The sequence below is a fragment of the Trachurus trachurus genome (genome assembly GCF_905171665.1).
Source record: "Trachurus trachurus genome assembly, chromosome: 13".
Lineage (NCBI taxonomy): Eukaryota > Metazoa > Chordata > Actinopteri > Carangiformes > Carangidae > Trachurus > Trachurus trachurus.
The window spans coordinates 19,575,405-19,602,902 of NC_139892.1; the positions used below are offsets into that span (position 1 = coordinate 19,575,405).

Below are 27,498 nucleotides of genomic sequence, written 5' to 3' on the forward strand. Positions count from 1 at the left end.
GCTCTCCACCGTGTAACTACGCGATCCCAGACCGTCTGTCAGTTTTACCGACCTGCTACCGGCAGGCGAGATAAAACCACTGTGAATGGGATACAGCTATCACACAAATGTACACAGAATGTATCATACTCCAGGCTACCGCGGTTTTCTTTTTTTTATTGTCTTAAATTGCAACACCTCATTATTTCGGGCATATGTCATTCGGTGCAGCTGTGAACGATCGCGCTTTTCTTTCTTAGTGCACCTTGTTTTTTCGTTGTTTTTTTCTCCTTTCCTCTCCGCGGCCAGATGTTTCTGATCATGAGGTCGTGACGTAGAAATAACGATGACTTTAGCGGGTCCCTAGGGCGCCATCAGCGTCCCGCAGCTGTAGGCGGCCTGAGGTTTTCCCTCTACTCTCCTGTCAGCTGGCCCGCCGTGCTGCCGCTGCCTTGGTGGGACAGACAGATGAGATTCAGGTTTGGCAGCGGAGCGAGTGGCCGCGATGCGTCAGGATGGATTGGGTTTGTAATGCAATTAGGCGCAGGCGGAACGTCTCTATCTGTCTCTCATTCTCACTTCAGACAGCATCACCGCTCAAAGCACAACAGACCAAAGGAGTCTTCCTTTTCCACTTTAAAGCGTCTCTCGTTTTGCGCACGTGCATTTACCTTAAACACAAATGATGTGAGGGAGTGGTGACGGATTAAAAACATGAACACGGTTAGGTTAAAGACTGCACTGTGGACGCGGAGGGGGACCCTGACCACGAAATAGTGCGCGCAAAGACTTAAGAGCACACACACGCGGATCTTTGGGGGGGGCTTCTCAGTTGTCCCCAGACTGAGCCATATCAATTGACTTCAGCTGAATTCGGTGTTACAGCAAGTTAAAGACAAGGAGGAGAAAAGTGGGAGATGGAGAGGAGGGGACCGTCTCACTGAGAGAGAGAGGAAAAGGGGGTGTGTGGGAATGAGAGAGAGAGAGAGAGAGAGAGAGAGAGAGAGAGAGAGAGAGAGACGGGGCGCGCATGTCCAGTTCCTCCATGCAGACTGTTCTCCCAGCTCTCCAATCATTCTAGCGAGTTTCCCCACTCTTTCCCTCTCTCTCTCTTTCTCCCTCTCCCCGTCTTTACATGTGCACCGGACGCACAGCTCTCTCCTGAGCGGACACTGCAGGGGGAAGAAACGAACGAACCCACCATGGAATAGGAATACTGCTGGACACACCGGGGGAAGAAACTCTCATCTTCTCATCTTTATTCCCCTTTTTTTCTGACGCCTTTTATTCCCCCACTCTCTCTCTCTATCTCTCTCTCTCTTTCGCATCACCCCCTCTCCCTCTCTATCTGTCTCTCCCTCTCTCTCGATGTCTCTCAACAGTTTCTGAAGGGATTGAAGGAAAGGAAAAAAATGAGGATTATTATTTTTTCTTGGCACTTTCTCGGGGTGTATTCCGCCCTTTGGGGGCTGGCGACGGGGGCTTTCCCCAGCTCAGTGCAGATAGGTGAGTTGGAAGGGTTGCTGATTTTACGCACGGACACTCAGATCTGCACACTACACTAAATATTAGTGGATTTTCTTTAGCGGACACCAGTCTCCGAGAAAAAGAGGAGGGGGTTGCACCGGGACCCTTCAGACACCAAAGCACACACAAAAAATCAGTGTCGGACACAAGAAATCCATGCAGGGATAATGGAACAGAAGATCACACAACTATAGAAACATGTTCCCTCTGGTGCATCTTTTCCCTCGTGTTTTCTTTTTTTAATTCAAGACATTTTGCATGTCTGTTGTGACTCATATGGTTTCTAAATGCACACTAACTCTTTCACTCACTCTGTCCAATCCCTGTATTTGTGTGTATTTTAAAGGCTGTTCTGGGCTCATGAATGTTTCAGCAAGCTTTGTTCCCTTCTAGTCTTCTTCACTGTTTAGACACTGCAGCAGTCTCTCTCTCTCTCTCTCTCTCTCTCTCTCTCTCTCTCTCTCTCTCTCTCTCTCTCTCTCTCTCTCTCTCTCTCTCTCTCCCTCTATCACCCCCCTCCCACCCCACCCCGTCTGCCCTTTTCCAGTTACCCTCCCTGTGTCAGTGCGGGAGAAGCCTGTCTGTCAACCTTCCTTATAAGTTAACAAAATCCAGATCATCATTGGTTTGCTCAGTGCATATTGACCACACATGAATGAAATCTCTCTCTCTCTCTCTCTCTCTCTCTCTCTCTCTCTCTCTCTCTCTCTCTCTCTCTCTCTCTCTCTCTCTCACTCACTCACTCACTCACTCACTCACTCACTCACTCACTCACACACACACACACACACACACACACACACACACACACACACACACACACACACACACACACACACACACACACACACACACACACACACACACACACACACATTTGTGCAGGCATGTGTGTGATAATGAATGCACTGCATCACTCCTTGTGGGGGGCAGCTGGGAGGTCCTATAATGAAATTCAGCTCCTTGACTCTGTCTCGCTACAGCTGCCAATAAACTTAATACGCTAAATATCTTCTGCTTGGCACACGTACACACACACACACACACACACACATTTCCACTGTTTTTTTCAAACGTGCATGTGCGAATGTAGAGTGTGGACATGTAATCATAAAAATGCCCTCATGCTGTTCACACTGCTGCAAATATGCATCCTCACACATGTACAACATGCCTGTGCACAGTTTTACTTGGACCGCCTTGTGTGTGTCCACACACTCAACATGAATGTATGCACAAAAGCATATGTGCTTGTGCAGAAAAACACACATCCACACTTTTCCTCTCGCCCACTGGCCGTCCTCCTTAAACACTGAGGATATACATACTTGATCATTCACTCAGCTCAGTCATTTGCATATCTCTGCATTGCACACAAGTGTAATATCACTGGGGGCACAAACTGTTTCTTTTTGTCTATGTGTGTGTCTAGGAGAGGGAGAGAGGGAGAGAAAGACAGAGACTGACACAGATGAAAATGTTTGTGAAATGTATTCAGGAAACCGGTGCAATACAGTGTCATAATGGGACATTGGCCTGTCTGTGAATGTGTATGTGCTAAGGTGCAATTCTACCTTAAAACAAGACAGCCACCATTGTACTTCAACTTTGTGACCATAGTTGTGTTAATTAAACTTGATCAGATAATAGAAAGGATAAACATATGCGTTGCATTTGTCTCCTCGTGCACAAGATGTGTGTGTTTAGTGTTTGGCTTTGGAAAGTGGTATACATTGGAGCAAAGTGATGCTTCAGAGGGACACTCTCTCTCTCTCTCTTTCAAATTCAAATTCGCTTTATTGGCATGACAGTTAAAAGAACTATGTTGCCAAAGCATTAGGAATCAATGACACAATACAACTCATGAAACCAAATATATACAACAATATACAAATAAATAAAAAATATACATAAAATGATTTACCCTATGCGTGTGTGAGAGCATGCATGTGTGTGCTGATCAAGTTCTCTCTCTCTCTTATACATAGTCTACATCACATGAAACAAAAAATAAATATGTGTGGTAAAATTGGGCATCATTAGACTGTTGCAAGTTGTTATATATATAAAACATACACATATTGTTCTTAAATGATGAGAGTAACAAATGATAATAAAAAAACGACAACAATATTAAATTACATCAATAATGGTTCTGATATTAACAAATGCTAATAAAAAACAACAACAAGATTAAATGACTTTCTCTCTCTCTCAATGTGGGGGCTTCACAGTGTTCCAGTGTAATTCAGCTTTATCTGAGTCTTACCCAGTTAACCATGGGTCACACCAGTTCACTTAAGTCCAACAACTTGTATGAAGTAATGTAGAAGTTTGGTAGAGACACAGTGGGCAGTTACATGCAGGTGTCATTAGCAAACAAATGTTTCTGCCTCGATTTCAGCTTTTCTCTGTGAATCTTTGCTCTCTATACACTGATCACAGATCTGTTGCAGTTCTTCTATCCTCTCAGACTGACCATGTCCACCTACAACACTCTGAATCATATTACACATACATGTTGCCAGTTGTCTTTCATTTATAATATAAGTATTTATAAGTGTTTTATTTATATATATCCAGTCTAGTTGTGTGAGTGCTGCACCTGTGTGATTAAGCAGACATCACCAAGCTTTTGTCAAATAGAGATCTTTAGAAACCAGATCTCTGTCTTTCCCAAACTTCTTTCATGTTCCTTAACTCTCCTTCTAACCCTGTCTTCACTATTTCTTATTATCTCTTGTCTCTCTTCATTCTCACTCTGTCAGGTGCACCATATTGAGGTATACTCTCATTTTTAAAGGCCAACTGACACTTAGCACTAACCTCCCTACCTTTCTTTTTATGGCCCTTGTGCCTCCTTTATTTAGCTGACACTTTTTGATCTGGTCTCCCTCCCACCCGTTTTTCTTTTATATCCTTTCTTACTCATTATCTCTTTGACTGCCTTCCTGTCAGCTCAGTTGTTTCTCGTCTCTCCTCTCTCTCTCCCTCTCTCTCTCTTTCTTTCTTTCTGTCTTTCTACAGTTTCATCAATGAAATACACACATTCGTAATTGTCTGCAGTCATGTTTATGTGTGTGTGTGTGTGTGTGTGTGTGTGTGTGTGTGTGTGTGTGTGTGTGGGGGAGAGAGCGAGGACCTGCTGAAAGACAAATTACCTTTTGTAACAAAGCTAATGAAGATCTTGGCTTTCTTCTTTCCCTCCCCTCCTCTGTTTTCTCTGCACTCCTCCCCTATCTATCTTTCTCTCCCCACATTACTCTACCTCTACCCATCTCTCTCTCTCTCTCTCTCTCTCTCTCTCTCTCTCTCTCTCACCACACACCCATCCGACCCCGCTCCGCCCTACAATAACTCACTTCCTTTCCTCTCCATCATGTTCCTCTCCTCCTTGCCCTCTCTCTTTGTCCTTCTCTCTAGGCGGGTTGTTCATTAGGAATACTGATCAGGAGTATACAGCGTTTCGACTAGCTATCTTCCTTCACAACACCAGCCCTAATGCTACGGAAGCTCCCTTTAACCTGGTTCCGCATGTCGACAACATAGAGACCGCCAACAGCTTTGCCGTTACCAATGCATGTAAGTAAGCAAACACATGCAAGTATCTTTTTCCTCTTTCTTCCTCTCTATCTTTGACTGACTTTCTCCCTCCATGTTTGTTTTTCAGTCTCTATCTTCTCACTCCTCACCACACTCTTGGATAAAGTGGTTTAATTAGCAACTCAAGTTATTTAAAGGATCAGATTGCAACCTCATTATCTTTGTCACGCACGATACATGAGCTGAGTTTTATATGGAGGGCTATGGTTGGAAAGTGGCTTTTCTGCAGCGGCTGCTGAACAAATTGTCCCTTTGAAATGTTGATTTGTAGGTACTGGGCAATGTCACTGGGTAGTTTTGCCAACAATTATGGCCAGTGCTGCTTCGCAATCATACTTTTGCTCGTCCATATGTTATCCACATCTATTCCCACTTAGCATTATCCGCCCCATCTGCAAAAAAAGATATCATCCATCACAAAATATTGCAGGTTGTTACAACTGTAAAATTAGACGTGGAACATTTGCAGACAGTGGTGAAAATGGGTCCTTTGTGATCAGAACGGGAGGGTAGGTACTAGGGAGGGGTGGAGTTGGTACTTGTGTCCTCTAAGATCATTTATGGGATGGCTATGGGCTATGAGAGTTGAGATCTAATAATAATATAATAATAATCCTTCATGTGGCCTCTCCACCTGGAACCCTGTGACCAAGACATGGTGATGCTTGTATTGGCAAGTAGGTGTTAACAAGGCTTAATAGTTTAGAACCACTGACCCTAGCCACAGGTGTTAGTGTGTGCGTGTGTGTTAAATATGAAATTATATATTTGCCATACTTATTTTTTATAATGTCATTAAAACCAATATGAATTTGTTTAAAGAGCAGTTAGTAAAAGTCAGCCATCAGTCTGAGTTTGAGCATGTCTCTGCATTACAGTATTTTGTGCACTGGTCTGTTTTGTGTTAGATCAGGAAAGAATAAGAGAAATCAAACATCCCATGCTGGAGTATTTCTTTTTTGAATTTGTGCTTATTTGATGTGCTCTATTTTCCATATGAGCACACAGCTGGCTGGTGGAAGGGATAACTTTATTCCTTCAGAGTGTCTCTTGTCTTTACAGTAGGTGTCACTTGGCAAAGTTTGGTTGAATGAGTGCAATGTACTGACAGTTATCTGAGTGATCTTGTTGCCGTAACAAAGAGGAATGTTTAGCAACAATCACTGCAATTTTTTTAACCTCTCAGGCCTGTAAGCTGTCCAAACTTCTTGCTTTCGAAGGCTTTTTTGTTTTTTATCTGTGACTCACTGACTTTGCTTTGAGTGACACTGAGTTAAAGCCGTGCAAATGTAAATGCCTTGTTGTATCTCTGTGTGCGTTCTTGTGTGTGTTTATGATTGAGATGGCAACAAACTCTACGGGATACCTTTTGTGTAAGTCTCTTGCTCATCTGCCTCCTGGGGAGAGAAGTGAGTGCTGTAATGCCATTGCATGAGAGGGCTCCAAGGTTCAGTTGTTACTCTTAATAGGTTTTTGCGTAAGTTGATGTTTTTTCACTTTCCTTTAAAAAAAATGAAATATTGCAGTCATGGACCTGAGCAGTGTGGGGTAGTTAAGATGATTAAAGAAGTTCTGTGTTTCCTTTGCTGCAAAATGATCATGGTGCTCTGTGTTTTTCATCACTGTAAGCTGACAAAAAACCTTTTGTGCTGTCCTTGCAAGCTGATTTTTCTTCAAGGGCATCCCATCATATCATACCCCTTGTTAAATCAGTCCTATGGTGTATCCATCTTATTTTAGGGAAATTTTCAAGAGATTGTGGTGGAATGTTTTACCTCCTTATCTCATTAAACTTTAACAAATTGACCACTGGGGCTGTTGACTGCAGTGTGAACTAAATCAATACGGTATAATACAACAATACAGTGCTTCTCCTTATGGTATTATGTCAATGTGTTTAACAAGATTCTTTAAATATCTCCAGGTTGTGAACAAACGCTGACTCAACCTGTCCTGTTAAAATAAAATAAAATGAATAAGGCCACTGAACAGGGCAAAGAAATGGTTGTGGGACGATGGGCTTCACAATCTGAAAGGTTTTCATCAGCAGGCAGTAGCTGTACATTGTTTTATGCATGAGTAAAATGAATTTAGACATCTTCTATCCCCAGAAGGCATTATTATAGGATTTAACTGCAGCCAAATGCAAGTCACATAGAGTCATAAATCAAACTGTGTAATGTAATTTCCAAGTTTGTTGTTTCCTACCCCCTGTATTGTCACCCCACATGAATGAACAGACAACCTACAATGATTGGAAAATTAATAGTCCATCTGCCTCCTCCCACCAACAAATACCATCACATGCTGCATCTATTTCTGATCACTGTTAAAACTGCGTGAGTGGGAATAGGAACACTCTGAATTCACATCAGGTGCCCTTATTATGATGTGAGGGGAGGGGTATGAATTGTACTGGTGTTGAGGAAAGAGGTGTGCTGCCAGGAAAGCTTTGGCACAATAATTTCTGAGAGTTTAAAAAAATCCAGCAGATGTTTTAAAGTCTGCATGAATCCCAGCCGACTAAGATCTGACACAGCGCGTTGCCAGAAACCAGGGTCGGACTAGAAAAGAAATTGCCCCAGACTGAGAATTATCCACCTTGACTGGGGTGTGGCCGTGCTCATATCCTGAATTAGGGGCACATAGAAGGTCTGTAAAGAGACTGGCACTTCTACACCTCCTCCCCAATGATGCTACGGTCCGGGAATTGTCTTATTGCCAGTCTAACCCTGTCAGAAAACTTTCTGTCTACCATAGTACAACTCTCATTTCTATTTCTACCACAATATATCCACCGATGATCAGTGACTTAGATATAACTAGAAAAAGCATTTCCAAGAATGGAAATGGTGTGACTGCTGATAGCAACTGAACGCTGTTGCAGAATTAGCAAATAGTGCAAGCAGTGATCACCATACAAATTTTTTACCAAGGTCGGAATCGAACCCACAACCTCATGGTCATTAGACTTCCACTCTGCCTCTAGGCCACGGTGCACACACAGTTTACATCAAGAAAGCTTGAGAGTCAAGCTTGAATGACTTAGAATGAAAATTTCTGTGAATTTCAGGCTGAGAGCAGCAGTTTCAACATGAAGCAAGTTATCAGAAGTCAACAGAGGACAACTGGGAAAATAATGCACTATAATTGTTGTTGAGGCAAGATTTGAACCAGCAACCTTCAGGTCTCCAGACCAGCAAGCTAACCACTAGGCTACAGACAGAAACAGTATGTGAGGGGTAAAGAAAACCTTTGATAAGAGGATCACTGGCTTCTGCTTAAAAAAAAAAGTAAGGAATCGTGGCAGAAAAAGTTAAATATTTTAAAAAGTATAAATAGTTAAAAAGAGAAAAGTAATGCCGATAAAGTTCAAAAAAAAGCTGCACGTTTTGATATATGAATTGTTGAAATAGCACAACACCTAACACACTAACCATATGGCCACAGAGAACCTGAGTTACAATGAGCTTTATACTATGAGGAATCAAAGACTGTCCAATGACAGCTGAATAATTGGAATCAAAAGTCAAGCAATGATGTGAAATGACTGAGGCAGGAATCGAACCCATGACCATATGATCACTAAACCTTTACTTTGCCACTCGGCTACAGAGAGCACACTGCTTTCAAGACTGTTGTCATTCATTGTAATGTGATGATGTGCTGCAAACTGGTATGAGTAATCAAGGAGATAACAAACACCTTTAACCAATTGAAGGCGGTGGAGGAGAGCAGAATTCAACATAACATAACAAGAGTTCTTCCCTTGGATTCGAACCAGTGACCTTGGGGTTGGGAAGCAGCCACCCTACCCCCTACACTACAGTGGAGTTGTGGTGAAGAGAGGTTGAGACTTTGATGAATGTGAGATCTTTCAATGATTCTTAAAATAAAGAGAAATTAGTATAAATTAGCCACACCAAGCAAGAAGAGGACTTTTTTGTGACCTGTGACTATTTTTTGGTGAATTAAAATGAATTAAAAAGCACTTAACAGCAAGTTACAAAGTTGAGCTCCTTCTCCTGCTGATGTGAAAAAAATACATTGAGCTGAATGAGAGCAGAGAGCTCCCTGGCTGCATTTAAAAAATATTTAAAATTATTATCTAAGTCTCTTTGCATTTTTGACCAGAATTTTAGCCAGAAGACAAGTGTGGCTACAAAACTGGAGAAAATAATTTGTCTAGAGTTTAATTTGTGGCCGTGCTGACAGTTTAGCCAGAAAAACTCTAGAATGTTTTTTTGCCTCTATCCACTCTGACACCACTCTGGCTCTGCTCGTTAGACGCAATACACACCCATTATAAAGCTGAAAAAAATCAGAAAAAGTTAAATATTTTAAAAAGTATAAAGAGTTAAAAAGAGAAAAGTAATGCCAATAAAGTCCAGAAAAAGCTGCACGTTTTGATATATGAATTGTTGAAATAGCACAAAGTATGAAGGACTAGAAGAAGACCGTAAAAAGGCGGAAGAAAATGGCCAAACAGAAGAACAATAGTGTGACTGCTCAGCAGTCACACTAATAAAATCGCGCTGTGGAATGTACCAGACATCTACAGTGTTTCCATCTGACAGAATGGTGCAGCCATAAAAAAAGGCATGGGGTCTGGGTTTTTAAGATTTCTGCAAGTGTAAACATTGCGTATAGCTTCAGTGAAGAGTTGAAACAACATGATACAGAATTTATATGTGACACTGTCAGATAGTGAGGAATAAGAGGATTTCTCTAATCTTCTTAAGGGAAAATAAACCTTGGAAAGGGTATGTTAAAGGATAAGACCAGCAATATTTTTTTATTATTATTGTCAAACAAATCACATTTAAAGACCAAACCCAACAATGAATTGATCCCTGCTTAATATTGTCTGTGTTTCCAAAGCAAGATGGCTTCTTTCAGTGTGTGACAGACCTCAGCATTACAGTAACAAGTCTAACTGGTTAACAGACTCAAAGATCGACAAAGTTAACACAGTTCATCCCAAGGATGACACGCACGCCTGTGCTTGTTCCTTATCACCACGCACACACTCAGCCACTGGGGTTCATTTTGAGTTAGTCCCACATGTACAGTAATGTCCCGCTGCTGCAAATACTCATCCGTGACTGAAAAGTCCCGAACAAATACACAATTTATTCCTGTTCGAGTGGAAGTTAACTAAAAGCTACAGTGCCCAGCTGTCTGAGGAAATAAAGTAGCCTATTTAAAAGTTAAACTGTATTTATGTAAGTTTTTATGACCCAATTTTAAAGATATATGTCTCTAGTTGAAACACATGGGCTGAGAGCTCAGAGCCACAGACAGGAGAGTGAAGTCAGCACTTACACATATAGACAACACTTCATCCATCTGTGTGTGTGTGTGTGTGTGTGTGTGTGTGTGTGTGTGTGTGTGTGTGTGTGTGTGTGTGTGTGTGTGTGTGCGTGTGTGTGTACACTACAGTATTTTTAAGTATATACCTGTGTGTGTGTGTATTTAGAGCAGTATATACTTACAGTATGTGTGCACATACTCAATATTTCTTATTGTATTTCACTATAAGATTTTCTTCAGGGTTTTCTGTTCCTATTCAGATATCAACTGTGCTGCTGCTTGTCTTGTCTCTTGTACCTGTTTGTCTGTTTCCATTTCCCTCTCCAGAGTTTGTCTCTGCCCACATATCATCTGTCCATCTTTTTTTCAAAGGTGTACAGACACACACACACACACACATACCTACACACACACACACACACACACACACACACACACACACACACACACACACACACACACACACACACACACACACACACACACACACACACACACACACACACACACACACACACTCACACACACAAACACTCACACAAACTCATGGAGGCACTGAGCCATAAGAGAAGGAGTGTTTGGAGAATGAAGCTGTTCAACGTGAACCATCCTCTCTCTCTCTCTCTCTCTCTCTCTGTCTCTCCACAGGATACATATATTCACCTCTCGCTTTCTCAGTACCTTTATTCTGTCCATTCCTACTTCCCGCTTGTTCCATCTCTCTCGCTCCACCTCTCTGGCTCCCACCCTCTCCCTTGTCGCCGTCATCTCCTCAGACTCTGTCTCCCTTTCCTCTGCTCCTCAGTTCTTCGTCATGTGTTGCCGTCCACCCCCTCAACCCCTCCCGCCCAGGCGTGGTGAATGGATCTCTAAATTAATCCCTGACTCTTGCTCCGGGTGGTGAGCAACGCTCCAAATTAGAATAGAGAAATCTGCCTCTGACCTTGGCCAGTTCCTTTCTATTCAAGTATTCAGGAAGCATGAATGGATCATAAAAATCCCTGGTCCCATCTTTTTTTTTTTTTTTACTATTCACAGAGGCACACAACCCATTTCCTTCTCCCAGGGTTGCACATCCATATATCCTCTACTGCTGTCAATCTCTCTTTGTTGTTTCTTGTCTGTGTCTTTTCTGGTACATAGATATGTGTATATCTGTGTACTGTAAATGTGTAGTTGTGTCTTACTATCTTGCATCTGTATATATTTATGTGTGTGTCTTTTTGATGCCTCAGTGTGCTGAGGCACTCTATTCCACTGGGCCCCACTGTACTGTGTCTCCCTTCAGTGGCCTATAGAAAATAATGCACATGAATTAGCATGACCAAAAGCTGCAGTGTGTGTGTGTATGTGTGTGCGTACGTGGAATGTGCAGTCTGTCCATCCTGAGTACAACCCTTGTGCGTCACAGAGGTGCATGAATGTGGCTGTGCATGTACCGTGGAAACAACCCTACAGGGACAGCATGTGATGAAGACAGACAGAAAGTGATAAGGTGAATTAGAGACGGAGGAGAAAGAAATGGAGAGGAAAGGATTTGTAACAAAGAGGTTGTTATGATTGATTCGTGGTGCCAGAGCTGAAAGACATGGTGATGTGTTGCCATGGCTGTAAATTTGATTCTTGCTATGTGCTTTAATGCATTTCATATCCAAAATATTAAAAGGATTCTATTTTATTCCGTTATATTGCATCACGACTTTACGGCACTTATTCTAATGATGATAATGTGTGGTGTGGTGTGGTGGTTTTGATGGTTGATTATTGCAGTCATGCATAACCTCATTTGTCATCTAGAGTTAATATAGATTGTGCCTATAGTGAATCATTCACAAATCAATACTGTTTATGTATTATTGACTGCCACAGATTGCATTTACATGTGGACTGCGCCTGATTATCTTTGCAGCCTGATTGAGTTAAACTGTTGGAGTCAGAATCTCCTTGAGGTGTCAGTCATCTTGTCCTCTGTGTTGTTTGGAGTTGAGGACAAAATTAATTAACATGGAGCTGTGCTGGAGATTCTGAATGGGGTAAAGGTTTTTAGACCTGCACTCATGACAAGACCAAAGTTCAAATCTTATCGTTCTTCATCTTACTGACTGTATTTAGGTTAATCAAACAGTGTAATTAAATATGTATGCTTTACCTCAGTGAAAACCTGACTCCTATTATTAGATGTTCACCTTTTTTATAGACATCTGCTGTTCTCAAACACAGCTGAGGACCAGAACCTGGGCCATAATAAATCATTTTGGATACAGTGTAGCTGGGCAGCAATCAGTGTGTAACTGAAGGTTAGATTGAATCTGTTGACTCTGCTGGGTACAATCAAGGAAGTCAGTATGTCATAAAAGCAGTATCGAAATACTAAACAACATCAGCATCATTATACAGAGGAGGTGGGAATGGGGTCATGGGGTGTTTTTTCTCAACGCCATCATCTCTTTACTCATCACAGTTTCTCCTCCTGTGAAGTGGAAAAACAAGGGTGGTTCCACCACCAGCATACAAAACACAGAACTACTTTCTGTTCATTTCAATGTGATGACTGAACATTGGGCTTTAAAATAGTCTTTTGTTGCTGTCCTCCTTGGCTGAAGGTTTAAAGCCTGCTTTACCAGCCTCCACCTTAGATAGTATACTGTCTTGTACATCACTGCAGAAAGGAGAGAAGTTAAACTATTGCAGTTAAATAAAGACTTTTAAGTCCTTTTTTATGTCATGTAAACACAAGCTGTTACACATAACCTGCCCAGTAATGTCACACTTCAGCCAGAAATATTGGTGGCAACCACAACACTACATGGGCCCCAGTGTACAGGACAGTGGAGATATTGATGATGAAACAACATTAAGAAAGTTGAAGAAACTCTTCAGTCTTCTCCTTTCAAACAACACACCTTCAGGAAAGCAATCTCACCTCAGACCCTCTACTCACTGCTGTCACTGCTCTCTATGAATGTATGAATGTAAACACAGCCTGATCACATACATTGAAAGTGTCTCATCATGTTGCGAGCATGTGGTATGTGCAGTTGGAACCATTGGGCTCTAATTTCGTGGCGCAGCGCAGGGTGGCGCAGCCTGGGGCAGTGGTAATTTGGTCTGGCGCAGCACCATACGCAGTGAATTTGAAATTTGGTAGACTGAGGCGCAGCAAGATGGGTGTGGTGGCGCAGCAGGGGGAGGTGTCGACAGATTCGGCTTGGCGCAGTGACAGTTTCGTGCCAAAAGGCTGCACCGAAGGTGCGCCGAAAGCCTGCCAGCTCCAACCTGGTCTACTCTCAGCAAAGCGGCCCCATTGGTAATTTGGCTGCTCACACACCACCAATAACTAGCCATAACTAAAAACTAAAAACAAACTATAATCTCTCAGCCTCGGCATCAGATAGTGAGCACATATTCGCCATCTCCCATCTCAGAAAATTCAAAAGAAAAAGTGAGACGCTTTGCAATGCATCCTTTAAGAACAGCTGCTTCTGATTTAATTCTCGTTATGATATTTGTTTATGTTGTGATCTGTGCACACTACTCATCTTTGTTACACGGGTTTAAATATAGGTTACTAAATATGAGCATCTTTATTAGTGGAAAAGGGGTGTGTGTGTTCTGAGTATGTCAGAGCAAACCTGGGTAACAATATCAGTAACCTCCTTCCAGACTACTTTTGCATCATCAGTCCGTTGAGGTCTGTTCGTGTTACTGCGAGCTTGGACCATGCCGGACCAGAACATCAGTTTGCTCCTGGGAGAAGACTGGCCGTCTAACACCGCTGTCTCCTTCTTCCATGGTGAAATGATACTTGCACTGCGCCTCGCCCACGTCGCATTTAAAGGCGAAGAGAGGAGCTCATTAGATTGGTGAAGAACGGACTCGGCTGTGTTAAACACACTCCACGCCTTCTCTCCTCCCTCTTTGCCATTTGCGCGGTTGGAGGGACGAGGCGGGCTTGCGCCACGCCGTGCATGAAAATTGCAAAGTGCGCCTGGACACAGACCTGGACATCAAACCCCATTGGAGTGACGCAGGCGAGGCGCAGGCGCAGTGCACCTGCCCTGTGCCTGGTCTACGAAATTAGAGCCCATTATGTTTACTATAGATCTGTCCTTGGAACTTTCTTAAATTACAAGGTTCACAATAACGCAATAACACATTTCAGTGGCCTTTACATTTGACATTTAATTCTGTCAATTTTCCAGTGCATCTGCACAAACTGACCAATCACATCTTGAGGTTGGTTGACATCATTGTTCACAACAGCTCTTAGTGCTGCTATTTTTCAGGATTTCATTTTCAGTGTCTCTTAGCACTTGGCTGCTCATTAAAAATGCCAAGTGGGAACACACCCTTACATGTCTTTGTTCCTGCACTGACAGGAAAATAACTGCTTCTGTGGTGATTTAGGTGTTAATTGAAAGGATGTTAATGTGCTGATGACTATAAAGACACACATGTAAATACACACACACACATCAATGCACACTTTCAAGGAGTTCATCAGCGCTACATGTTCACTCTATCCAGGGTGGGAGCTTTGATCAAATAGATTCCTGGAGCACCCTGCTACAACGCTTCAGCACCCACGCACACAAACGCATACATACAATTTATTTTACAGTCCCACCCTCACTTTCTTTCTCTCTCTCTCTCTCACCCCCTCTGACATGCAGGCACATTGATTTGCCGGCCTGGTCCATACATTCCAGCTTCCTCTCATACAGCCTTTTCCAGGCTCACCTCTTTCATTAAACGGCTCAGTCATCTTGTAGATGATTTGAGACACTCAATAATAGCACTGTACCATCATCCTTACTGGTGACGTTTTGCATGGTTATATGTCTTCTTAATGGCCACACTGAGGGAAATAGAGTCAAATGATATCTGAAACCCTGGCAGGGCAAGGAGATTTACACTGCAGCAAACCTTCGTTTATTCATGTTACTGGCACACTGGAAATGCCGGATGACTGTGACTGGGTCCTCAGTGCTTTTCTAGTTATCTGGATGCATTGTCACATGCAGGATGATAGCATGTTAATTTCAAACTTCCCATCCACAGATGTCTTTATTGGAACATTATTTTCTCAGTCACCAGTTAGTAAAAAAGCTGTAATTTGAATGCTTTATTTCAATTTCCAATTCAGCTGTGAGTTAAAAGCGATTTTGTGACTGGAATAGTCATAATGAAACAGAAGAAAAGAACAACCGTACATACAGAGACTGCAGCTGAGTTGATATTGTTCTATGCGTACTGCGCCCTTACGTACAGTAATGTTGTGAATCCTGTGCCTGCAAGCTCTGGAGATGGCAGCTCCACTGATCAAGAGGTTCAAAGCTGCCTCTCGAATTTAATGGCTCTTATTTCATCCAGTCAAGCTAACTGTCTGAAAACCACCAGTTTAGCGAATCAGCTGTGCTCACATTCAGAGCATTTTGTCTGACATACCTTGTAGAAGTTCCTCTAAATTCTCAGTCGTAAGTGGAGAGCTGCTAAGACGAGGTTATGGTGGGAAAGTACTGAGTTGAGCTCTGCCACTGGATTTTTTGTAGTGTTATTGAAGCAAAGTTATGTACTGAAAAAACAATAAATATACATATAAACTGTAGGTCTTATCATGAGTCCTTCTGAGTTAACCTTTTTCAAGATTGTTTTTAATCTTAGCTTCACGAATAACTTTTAGGATTGTAGAATTGTAATGGTTTGGCTGACAAAGCCATTGCTTTTAGACTTCTCTGTTAATAAATGCTTAAAAGCTCATGGCAATGCAATGCGTGGATTACTGTCACAAAGCGCAAGCTGCAAAAAGGAATAATCAGATTGTTTAATTTCCTGAAGCTTATTGCACATGAAGGAAATCAGATTCTGCAGAGAAATATCTTTTTGTGGTCATTCAGGATTTGAGTTAATCGCTGATATTCCTCTTTTATTTCAGCAGCACTGAGGTCAGTGAACTCAAAACACTTCATGTGAAAAGAAAACCGAGTGTCAAAAATCTTAACATGTTCATTATTTGTCTGTATCTCAGAATACAAACTAAGACAAGGAGAATTAGATGAAATAAGAAAGTTGCAACCAAACACAGCACATCATTCATGACAGAAATAGCCACAGTCACAGATAAATTAAGTGCAGGGGATCTGTAACAAAATAGAAGAAGTACATTTTACAGTATCTTTTTGAGAGAGAAAAAAGGAAAACAAAATACACAGCTACAGTAGATGCTTAACACTGGACCCAACACATTCATTCTTAGCCTGAAAGAGTTTCAACACAGGGTCTCAGGTGTTATCAAACACAGCTCCTCTATCTTCATTGTACAACCTCAGTCATTCCAAGTGTAGCTTGTTTGCCAATTCTCTCAACGATCAATCATTTGGGTGCACAGTTCACCTTTCACAGTTGTAATATTAATGTCTTTGCAGTTACCATTCCAAACATGATGACAGCCATTATTCCATAACTCCTATATTTTGGAGATAGACTCTTAGCTTTTCACCATCTTGATTGTCTGCATTGGCTTCAGTTTTGTGCAGTCACACACAAAATTTAATTTTACATCTCCTGACATTATGTGCAACATGCACTTGTGGTGGAGTTCCTTACCACAGTAACACGTTTCACGTCCTCTCATTTTCCTTTAATGACCAGTGACGACCAAACTGCTGAGCAGTATTCACTGTGTGCATATGTATTATGGCTCTTGTGGAGTGCTCTAAGTGCTCCCTGAAGAATCGCCCTGTTGCATCATTCTCTTCTTGCCTCAGAAGTAATGACCAAACAGCAAGCAATAGTGTTAGAGCATGCAACATGTCGCAATGAATCCGCACATTTTTGCTCCAGGTAATCTGATTTCATTTGGTGGTAAACTCTTTCTCAGTGTGTCTCACTTCTTTAATTTAAAAACTCCACTGTGAGGGAGGAAAACTGAAACCTCACTCTCACCCCCCTCTCACTGCACTAGACACAGTGAGAGGGGTTTTCAAGGGCAGTAAATGTTCTTGCTTTTGCAGCCAGAACTGAGAGCTGTGATGCAGGTATTGACTGCAATATTTAACAATATTTTTCAACTGTTATGACACATTTTTCTCTCTAGTAACAATTGTGCAATAAGAATGGGCTCCTATTGCACAATTTCTAACTCTTCACACACAATGTTACACATACAGTATCACATAACTACATGTGTGACAGAAGTTACATGTCGCTTTGGACCCAAAGAGCTTATTTAACCTGTGGTTTCAGATCCCCCTCAGCTCTACAAAGCTTTTCAGTGTCTTTCAGCATCTTTGTTTTGTTTTCCTGGTCTGAGACTGTATCATTTTTTGTCACAGCAGGAAGCTTTTGTGGGTTTTCAGCCTTGAAGTGCTACTTCACACTCCTTAACCAACTGCCAAACAACAGACACTGTTACAGTAGGAATGGCTGATGAACACAGTGGAGGATTTAGCGGCTTAAGAACCAAATGTTTCCCTCACTAGTTAATGAAGGCCAAAAGGAGGGCTAAAAGGAGAGCGAATATTTAACGCACAACTCAAAATGAATAATAATAATGCTGCTCTGAATCAGCTGGATGTGTAAATGGATGTAAAAACATCATGCATGAGCACTAGAATATGCACTGCATTCAGACATGTCCTAAAATGCGTTCACAATCCTAATTTCATCAGGAATATACTTTCATAAGAGTAGTTAATGAGGAAGTAACACAACATCCGAGCAGTTAAAACCAGTTACATTCAAGAGCAGAGCAATTTGTGATCCATGTTTAAATTGCCCAAAAGGTACAATTGTAGTTAGTGTGTGGTGTAAAATGTCCCAAGTGTGTGCAGTACAAACGCTAAATGCAGTTTTCCTAAAATTACTCTTTGCATGTGGGACTTTGAAGCATTAGCCAATCACTTGAATGAGTCATGTAATTACTATGGGACCAGTTAAAATGTCTCTAAAGACATTTCAAAACAACATTGATCAAACTACTCAAATTCAAATATAGGCTAACAGGCAGTGGAGCTACTTCACTGTGGATGTGGTGAGTTTTTAGAGTTTAAAAGACCAATGATATCACAAAGCAGTGTGATGTTTCCTTTTGTATTACCTCTTGGGTAATTGGAGCAGAATCAAGGACAGTTAAAAAAAATTCAAGAAAAGGTATGGTTTAAACACAGTCAATCAGTTCTGTTTTAAATGATTTCCAGGAGGTGATCAATTAGCTCAGAGAGAGGTGGGATACTTGAGGCTGCATCCACACTACTACATTGTTGTACAGGAGAAAATATCTCTTTGGCTGTTTCCTCCTGCACAAACTACTCATGAGTTTTTGAACACTAAAAAACAGAGACTTTTGAAATGCTGATGACCCTGTTTTTAGTTTGAAAACTCTGTGGCCTGCATTGTAGTGTGGACAGGTAAAAGCAGAGATGAATGCAAACTGGAAATACACCCACAGTCGCTCCCTAATTGGGTCTTATCTGCCTTGACTAGAAGTGGTGAAAGCCACATGGATAATGAATTGCAATCGTTACTGACCTTGTTGTTTTTGCTGTAGCTGTTGTTCAGATCAAATTCTGCATTTTAACGCTGCATCTGTCTCTGTTGTTCCTTGTTCGTAGTATTTTTTGCAGCTCATCAACTGCAGAGAAGACAATCTGCTTCCTGTGTACACACTGGCTCATTTATGCCCAGAGTACATGATTGCTTATACAGTACGTATGTGCATGTGGTAGTATGGACGGATATAGTTTTTGATACACAGAGCTAAAATGCTGGCTTGGATAGAGTTCTCAAAATGTAGTAGTGTGGAAGTCGTGTCAATGGGCAGAGTGAATGGCCATGCCAAGTCCCGTCCACCAGTCCTGGACTGTAGGGGTGTGGTCTTCTTCTGTTTATACTTGACGCACAGCTCGAAACAACCATAAATCTAATGTAAGATTCCACAACCTACACTATAAAACATAAGTAAAACCAATAAATATACATACACTCATCTGACAAATATCATCACAAATATATTTGGACTAACAGATCCTGTTGGCAGTATTTCCTTCTGATGTTCATGAACTCCAGGTGCACAAAAACTTTTAGTTATTACAGTGGAAAAGCCAATGAAACAGCATTTAGGGAATCTTACTGATACTAAAGCTGCACTGAAACTCATATTAATGAAATTCTTCTTTAATGTATGTGTCTGCAGTTCCTTGAAGCTAGATGAGACACAGTGAAACAGTTTTATTGCAGGTCTTACAGGCTATACCAACCCAGAAGCTGGTTGAGTTAAATCCTCCCACAACAAACTGCAGCGTTTTGGTCTGGTGCAGCCAAGTGATATTAAAGTAACAATCAGAAAAAACAGCTTCATTAACTTTCTGAGGTCAAGAAGGAAGGATTTTGTTTTTTCTCTTTGTGGATATGAATTCCAGGTCAGTGCTGAATTCCCCTACGTACTGTATTTGTTCAAACCTCAGTTGTAATGAACAGTGAATAATATTATTAGACCATTCAGCATGTCTCACTGGATAATATCCACATTCCCTCCAGGTAATGTGACTTCACTCGGATAAAAGGCAGACTGTGTCTCTTAAACACACAGGCTGACTGACCCACACCTACACGCGTACACACACGCACACACTATACAAGCCTCTGTCTGTCAAATGTGTTTCATTAAGACCCCTACTTTCCCACTGGGCATGATAGCTGCGCTGTAAACAGAAAAAAATGTCTGTTTCCTCTGTGTTTGTTTTTCACGCTCTGGCGTTTGGAAGATGAAAAGCATGAGATGAGATGACAGTGGATTTTAAGTGTTATGCGTCGCCTTAGCAAAACACAGGGGTATTTATACTGAATGGAGCCATGTTCGCAGTAATTGCCTGTGACATCTTTTTGTTGTTCTTCACTCTCTCGGCTTAGCTGCTGTTGTTGTCATGTTCTGATCAAAGGATTTCCATTTGTAGACTTTCTTCTCTTTGCCTTTCATTCCTCTCACTTTGCGATGTTGCTGTGGTAAAGCACACGCATGCTCTCGCACATACTCACAAACAAAACATGGTGCTTTTCTGTTGTCTGATTTTCCTCTTTTCTTCATTCCTCACCTCCAAATTCCTTGAGTCATGCTCACCCGCTATCTTTGTTTTCGCCTCCCTTACAGCATTTCCTTCCTCCTTCCCTCTCTCCCCATCACACTCACTCACACAGACACACACACACCATTCTCTGTGTGCCATTGCTCATTACTCATTAGCTGTTAAGTTTTGCAGTGTGGGTAAAATGCTGTGACGTGTGCATAGTGGGTTTAATGAAACTAAAACTGACACATGAGCTGCTAAAGCAGGACTGTACCAACACCTGTGTTGTTACATCATACACCTACATCTACTTGTCTCTGTGTTTGTTTTGATTTCCTTGTGTTAAACCTAGATTATACTAACGATTTAATGTCATGTTTTATATTTTAAATGACTCATTCACTGCATTTGATTTTTATTTTACTTTTATATCACTTCCTCTTAATTGTAATAGTCACCATGCTGTCACAGTCTCTCTTTCTAAAACAGAGACACACAAATGCACACAAGGCTTGTACCCATACCTGTGTGTTTGTGTGTTTCCATGGATTTATGATGTGGATGAAAGGAAGGGCATTAGTTAATATTGATGAGTACTGCCACTCAGTCCTTCTCACTGTGGCTCACTTAGAGATGAGAGGCATGACCTTTACACACACACACACACACACACACACACACACACACACACACACACACACACACACACACACACACACACACACACACCAATGTGTGCACCCCAGCATACATACATAGTACATACAAACAAATAACATGCAATAAACACCCACAAAAGCTTCAGGCCATTCACTACTCTATTTATCTATTTCACATATGATTTGGTCTGCATTGCCATTGGTTAAAACCTGCATTCACTCACTCTCAACATTGAGATTCTCTCAAACCTTTAAGCCAATGTCGGCCTTGGACCAATTAATCTCTAATGGCACATTGGTATTCAGCAAATGTAATAGATTCATAGGTAACCAGCAGGTAATTCATCACACTTACAAATAGAGATAGGAAGCAAAAAAAAATGCTATTAAACTGATCAGAGCAGTAGCAGGGCTCATGTGAAGAGAGAGAAAGACTCTCATGGAGGGAAATAATTCATTAAGCATTTTCTGACAATCATCATGGGGGCAGGTGCACAGAAAGCGGTAGGAAGGGCTGGCATGAGCATACACACACACACACACACATGTACTCAAAAACTCACCAGTGCACCTCAAGCGAGTCATTTAACCGCTGTGCTGGACTGAGAGCTGGCTGCTGTGTCTGTTTGGACATGTTCTGTTTGTTTGTTTGCTGGCATTAGAGGTCAATTTCTTCCTGACAGCATTGGTATTTATCTCCTTAAGCTCACTGGTTTACCAGTGTGTGTTCATGTGTGTGCGAGAGAGAGAGACAGAGAGAAACAGAGAGTGCATGCGTGTGTGTGTGTGTGTCAGTTTCAAAAGTCACATCACGGTTTGCCCACTCACATTCTGGCTTGTCTTGCTGAGGTAGTGCATCAAATCACACGTACACACACATACACACACACACACACACACACACACACGCACACACATGCACACACAATCGATCTGGCTCTTCAGACAGTCACAGTGATGGATGGACACTCCCTTGCTTCTATTTTTGCCTGTGTGTGTGTGTGTGTCTGCTTTCCTACCTCACAACTATGGGAACATGGAGAATATCCCTGTATCAAAATACAGAACACAAACTGGTCTTTGTGTCTGTGCCAGTAGGGTATTTGCTATTGTCTGCATTCCTATGACGAGTGTGTGTTTTTCACGGCCAGCAGGTTTTTCCTGGCCGAGCCACATCCTTCTTGTTCAGCCTCTGCTGCTTCTGAGACAGCAGTGAGGCTCAGCATCACCACGTGCTGCCTCACAAGGAGGTTTCAGAGTGGTTTTACTTCTCTAATCGTACAGAAACACGTTGGAGCAAAACCCAGTGAGCAGTGATGGCGGGCCGGGCGTTGCTTCAGACTCTTGCTCATGGTGCTTAGATATGCAGTGTTAATGGTCCATAGAGGGTCTTACTGAGATTTCACCTCAGCTCATGATCCAAGGCAATGCATGTATCTTTTTACAATGATAGATAACCTCCTGGCTGGGTGCAGGGCTCCAATGTTTATTTATTAATTTTAATTACTATTATTTATTTATTTTTACAGTTATTTAACCATTGTGTCAATACAGTTAATTAAAGTGTCTACTATTGCTTTTGTCACTGTGCTGCAGTCAACTGCAGATTCTCAGGCTCCCTCTGACCTTCTTGTCCTTTTTTATCCTCTGTAATGTAATTGTCCTAAGAGCTTCCCTGCACCAGGGACAGTTAACTAAATATTATTTTTTTCTGCTGACCTAACCTCTCTGAATGATTTGAGAAGGTCAATTTGAGGTAAAGGGATAAGCTGCAGTTAATGATCACCGTATTCCCTCCTTTGACCCCTCGCTGTCCAATATTAATAGAAATATTTCTTCAAAAACTGTGTCATTGTCATCGGTTACACTAAAGGACACTACAGATTTTCATTATTTTAGTGAAGTGTCCTCTCATTGGAAAGCAAATTAAACCAGCAGCCAGCAATACAACTTGATTGGAGACCAATTCAAAAAAGAAGTTAGCGTAAGTGGAGTTTGCACCCACTTAATTAAGGATGGGATAATTTGATATTATAAGATCAGTCATGTCAAACTGTGTGTGTCAAACACAGTTAGTCTGTGTGATAATCACAGTGACATATTCTCAGCCGTTGCATCTGTGATGGCTCCATTTAGAGAGGCATTGGTTTGGGAAATGTAAACTAGCCGAGCAACCACATTACCTCTTGGCAGTGAAAGAGTTCAAAACAAGGTCAAAGCCTTCCCATCTGGGGCCCTTTTAGTTGGAGGAGTCACTAGAGGGTGCTTACTAAATGGGATCACCAACTGCCTGGAGGACCCCACTGCTGTTGTTGGCCCGCTGCTCCCCCCAGATTCTCTAAAGGTAGAGGGCACTGCTCGCTGTCCGTTTCACATTAATAGAGCAGCGTCTGACTGTTGTGAGTACCTATACGTTTCTAAAAAGATACATTTGTGTATCCAGGGTCCTGCCTCTCTCTCTATGGCCTTTCTGTGTCCATCCATCCATCTACTGTACCCGCAGTGCATACTGCATTTTAATTCAAGGAGCTAAACATCATTCATGAGCAGCTATTATTGTGTGTTGACTGAGCAGCTAGAGGGAACCACTTCTCCCCGAAGTCCCTGATTGCAATAGCTGTCAAAGTACAGTTGGTAATTACACATATAGGACTCCCATAGGTAAATGTCAAACAGCGTGGGGGAGCATGTTTGGTGTGTCAAGACGGAGCCCTTTACTGTGCTCTGTTTAATTTTCTTTCTTCTCTGAGCGATGGAGGTAGGAGGAATATTACCTCAGACAGATTATGGTGTTTGTAAGGCAGTAGGTGATACTCGAAAGGAAAGATTTGGGTCAGGAATGTGTTTGGTGTCTGCTCGAGGATGGAAGGGGAGGGACCGGGGAGGGTGAGGAAGGAGGAGAGGAGGGGGGATAAAGTCAAAGAGAGGAATGAAGACGAAGGCAACTCTTCTCAACAAGATATACAATTTACAACTGTGTGTCTGTTATGTATAGATCTCTATTTAAAGATATGTTTCAATTTTTAGATAATCACGTCTCTCCTCTTGGTGGAAAACAAACAGTGTTTTACCTGCTGCGTGATATAACACACATCGTTGTCTGCTTGACGTTCTAGAAAATACAGTTTCGTCTTGTCTGGGTTGTGTGCATTAAATGATAATTGTGTTTTTGAGGCAGTGACAGAGTCATGAAAACACTCCCAGAGATGAAGAGCAACAGCTATGACAATCAGCTCTTGGTGCAGATTATTACACTGTGTCTTATCCTGGCAGTGGTATTCAGACTGTGAATTACTGGCACCGATGCTCATGCACTTAAACTCTCTCCCTATCTCACTCATTCACATGACTGCGGACATGCACGTACACACATGTCCTACTCTCTCGTCTCTCATTCTCCCACAGGCTCTAGTCCTCACACACACACATGGTCATATGCTCGAGGGGGATAATAGGATGATAGTACAGATGGCATACTGGAGTAATATTCTCCATATGGGAAGGTAATTTCGTCAGAGCAGTCGTCTGGGGAGAAGGAGAGAGGGAAATTAGATCTGCAGTGGAAGAGAGAGACGGAGGTTCTGTCGTACATGGCCATGGGATCATGCAGGACTGAATTTAGTCATTTAGAATAATTGCTGTTTTTATTATACTAAATAGATAGCAGTAAATGTAGTTATAAAAAGCAAGATAACAGAACTGTAGGTGTCCACTTTTTTATGTTTAATCTGTGTCATGTTTTAAATGTCTCTCTTGTTACTTGGCATGTAGCTGTGCATATTTCATATCAATAATTAACGCTGTGAAGTTTATGACTAGACATTAGTAGTGCTAATGCTGGTGGAACGCTGACTCAATTTAATTCAGTTTTATTTGCATATAGCACCAAATCAAAATATACATTATCTCAGTGTATTTTACAATGTGACAAACTCTTTTTAGAAGAAGAAACAAACCTTCAACAGATGGAGATGAAGGGCGTTTAGGGGAAAGTACAATATCTTTAGTTTTGTGTCAGTTTAGACATAAAAGTCACCATAACTCTGAATGGAAAGATTTACTCAATACACTTTAGCACTGTTATTCTTAATTCACATCGACTGTCTCAGAGATTCAGCCCTCTTGGTGTTCCAGTAGGATATCACAAGACTAAGGCAACTATACAGAGAGCATAGGAATTATGTGAATGCATATTTGAACATGTGATTAATTACGTTACATTATTATAATTTGGCAGATGACTCATGTTAAGTGTGTAACATCTGTAAAGGAACAATAGCTGGAAAACTTGGGGGTAAAAGCCTCCCAAATAAGCAGTTAAAAGTGTGTTCAGAGAGCTGCAGTTTGTTCAGGGCTTGGCAATGAGAAGGCTCAGCTCCTCTAACTGGCGCTACAGGGAGGGAGTGGATGCGGGCTGCGACAGGGAGAGGGTAAACAGAATAAGACTGATGACTTCAGTTAGTGTGGTGGTGACGCTGGTGCATTCCTGAGCTTGTGCCTCTCCAGGGTGGGTTACAGAGTCAGCACCACGGACAGCGCTTATGACACACCGCTTCCCTCCTCTTCTTTGAAACTCAGGCATCAGCCAGGCTCACAGCAACTCTGCTTAATTCAAGTGTTGCTATTACCCAAAATATCCATTTTGCAGGGCTATTCTGTTTCAAACTGCGGGAAGGATCAGATTTAATATCCGCACACAGTTTCATTGTGCAGTGGTATTTTCGTCACATTTGGCAAAACCATGATAAATCCAAATCCCAGTAAAACTGTGGCAAAAAAAAAAAAATACTGAATTGCCTGCAAGTATTTTCTCTTTGGTCGCCCTTCATTTAAATTCCAACACAGGCAAACAGAGATGAAGACCTGCAACCAGTTTCATGATGATAATTTTCTAATTGTTTTAATTGCATCTACTGTATATGTGAAACTAATGACACAAATAGCCTGCTTTACTGTATGTTGTGGTTCTTTAATATGTTGTCATTAGTTCTACTTCAAAAAAGACATTGTACTGTTATGTAGATCGTCCTGCATACAGATGATGCAGGTTTGAATCAGAATAAGTGAACCTTATGTGGGTTACATATTGTTTTACATGGTATTTACATTACATATTTGATACCATGGTCTGATAAATGCATGTTTTTCCATAATGTTTGGACACCTCAGAATACAATTTAAAATAAAACCAAAACATGTGTTTGTTCAGTGTTGCCCCATCAACATAGGTTTCTTTTTTTGGTGTGTCATTCAGAATTATTTACCCACCCTCTATATAAATGAGCAGATAAACTAACTTAGCTTTACAGTATAACCTCTTTTAAAACGTGCAGGCGTTGTTTTTGACAGATGACCACGGTACATGCAGAATAGTCGAGCCTGTGTTTCTTGTCATGTGTTCTTAGACGTGTTCAGTGTCTTTACGCTGCATAATCCGAATCACTTCCAGTTTTGTAGAAACAGCTCGAAAAGACTTGAGGCTATATATTGTAGGATCTTTTTATAGAGCAAATCTATTTTTCATGAGCAGACTTCCTGGACTTTTTGAGTGTTTGCCTGCTGTGGATGCTAACGCTGCCAACTAAGAGAAAATGAGAGATGGGAGAACCAGATACTGTGTAGACGCATATGACACTTAACTACATATCCAGCTTGAGAAAGATCTCTTTCGTAATTCATTGTAACAAGAAGAGATATTTTCTCTCAGGCCGATTATAGGTGACAATCCATAGTATTCACTGAATTCACTGCTCCTGCGTTTGCGCTCGTCCAACCATCCATCTGAGCGTTTGTTCCTATCCTTCCACATGTCTTTGCGCATTCTTCTTCATATTTCATGTTGTGTGTGCAATTATTTGCCCTGCTTGTTTGTGCTTATCTGCATACAAACAGCTTAGCCTGGAGACTAAGAAAAAGTGAGTCATTATCAAACATGGCTCCTGGATGCTTGATGTGCAGATAAGGCCCTGAATGTGGATCTGCACATGTGTGATGATGTGAGTATAGCATTAAAGCCCAGCGGTGTGTGTAAATAGCGTGGCTTCTGTTACAGGGAAATTAGTGTAGCTGCCCTACACCAGTGAATGCATGTTACCCCGTAACATAGAAACACTGTAGAAATGAATAATTTATTGATTTTGCCCTGAAATTAAGATGCACAAAATTATCTGGATACCAAAAAATGCAAAAAAAAAAAAAAAGCTGGTGATGCTTGTTTGAGTAGAATTTGTTTGTTATGTCCTGATCTCAAGTAACCCCTAGCTGTGTGAGCCTGGCTAAATAATGGCAGATCTTTTGTTAAACAGACTTTGTCAATAGTGAGAAGCATTCTGCTGACATCCAGCACAGTCTTC

At 41.5% G+C, this 27,498-nt stretch overlaps 1 protein-coding gene across 3 annotated transcripts in view; it reads left to right on the forward strand.

Annotated features, from left to right (window-relative positions):
* Positions 1–1,391: 1,391 nt before the first annotated feature.
* The window catches only part of gria4a (glutamate receptor, ionotropic, AMPA 4a), a gene marked incomplete at both ends in the record, with an annotated part of 100,109 nt that continues 74,002 nt past the window's right edge, over positions 1,392–27,498 (forward strand). For all 3 annotated transcript variants that reach the window (XM_083985300.1, XM_083985301.1, XM_083985299.1), the window contains 2 exons: positions 1,392–1,485; positions 4,930–5,088. In XM_083985300.1, coding sequence (XP_083841426.1) covers positions 1,392–1,485; positions 4,930–5,088 — 253 coding nt within the window. The remainder of the gene's footprint in view (positions 1,486–4,929; positions 5,089–27,498) is intronic.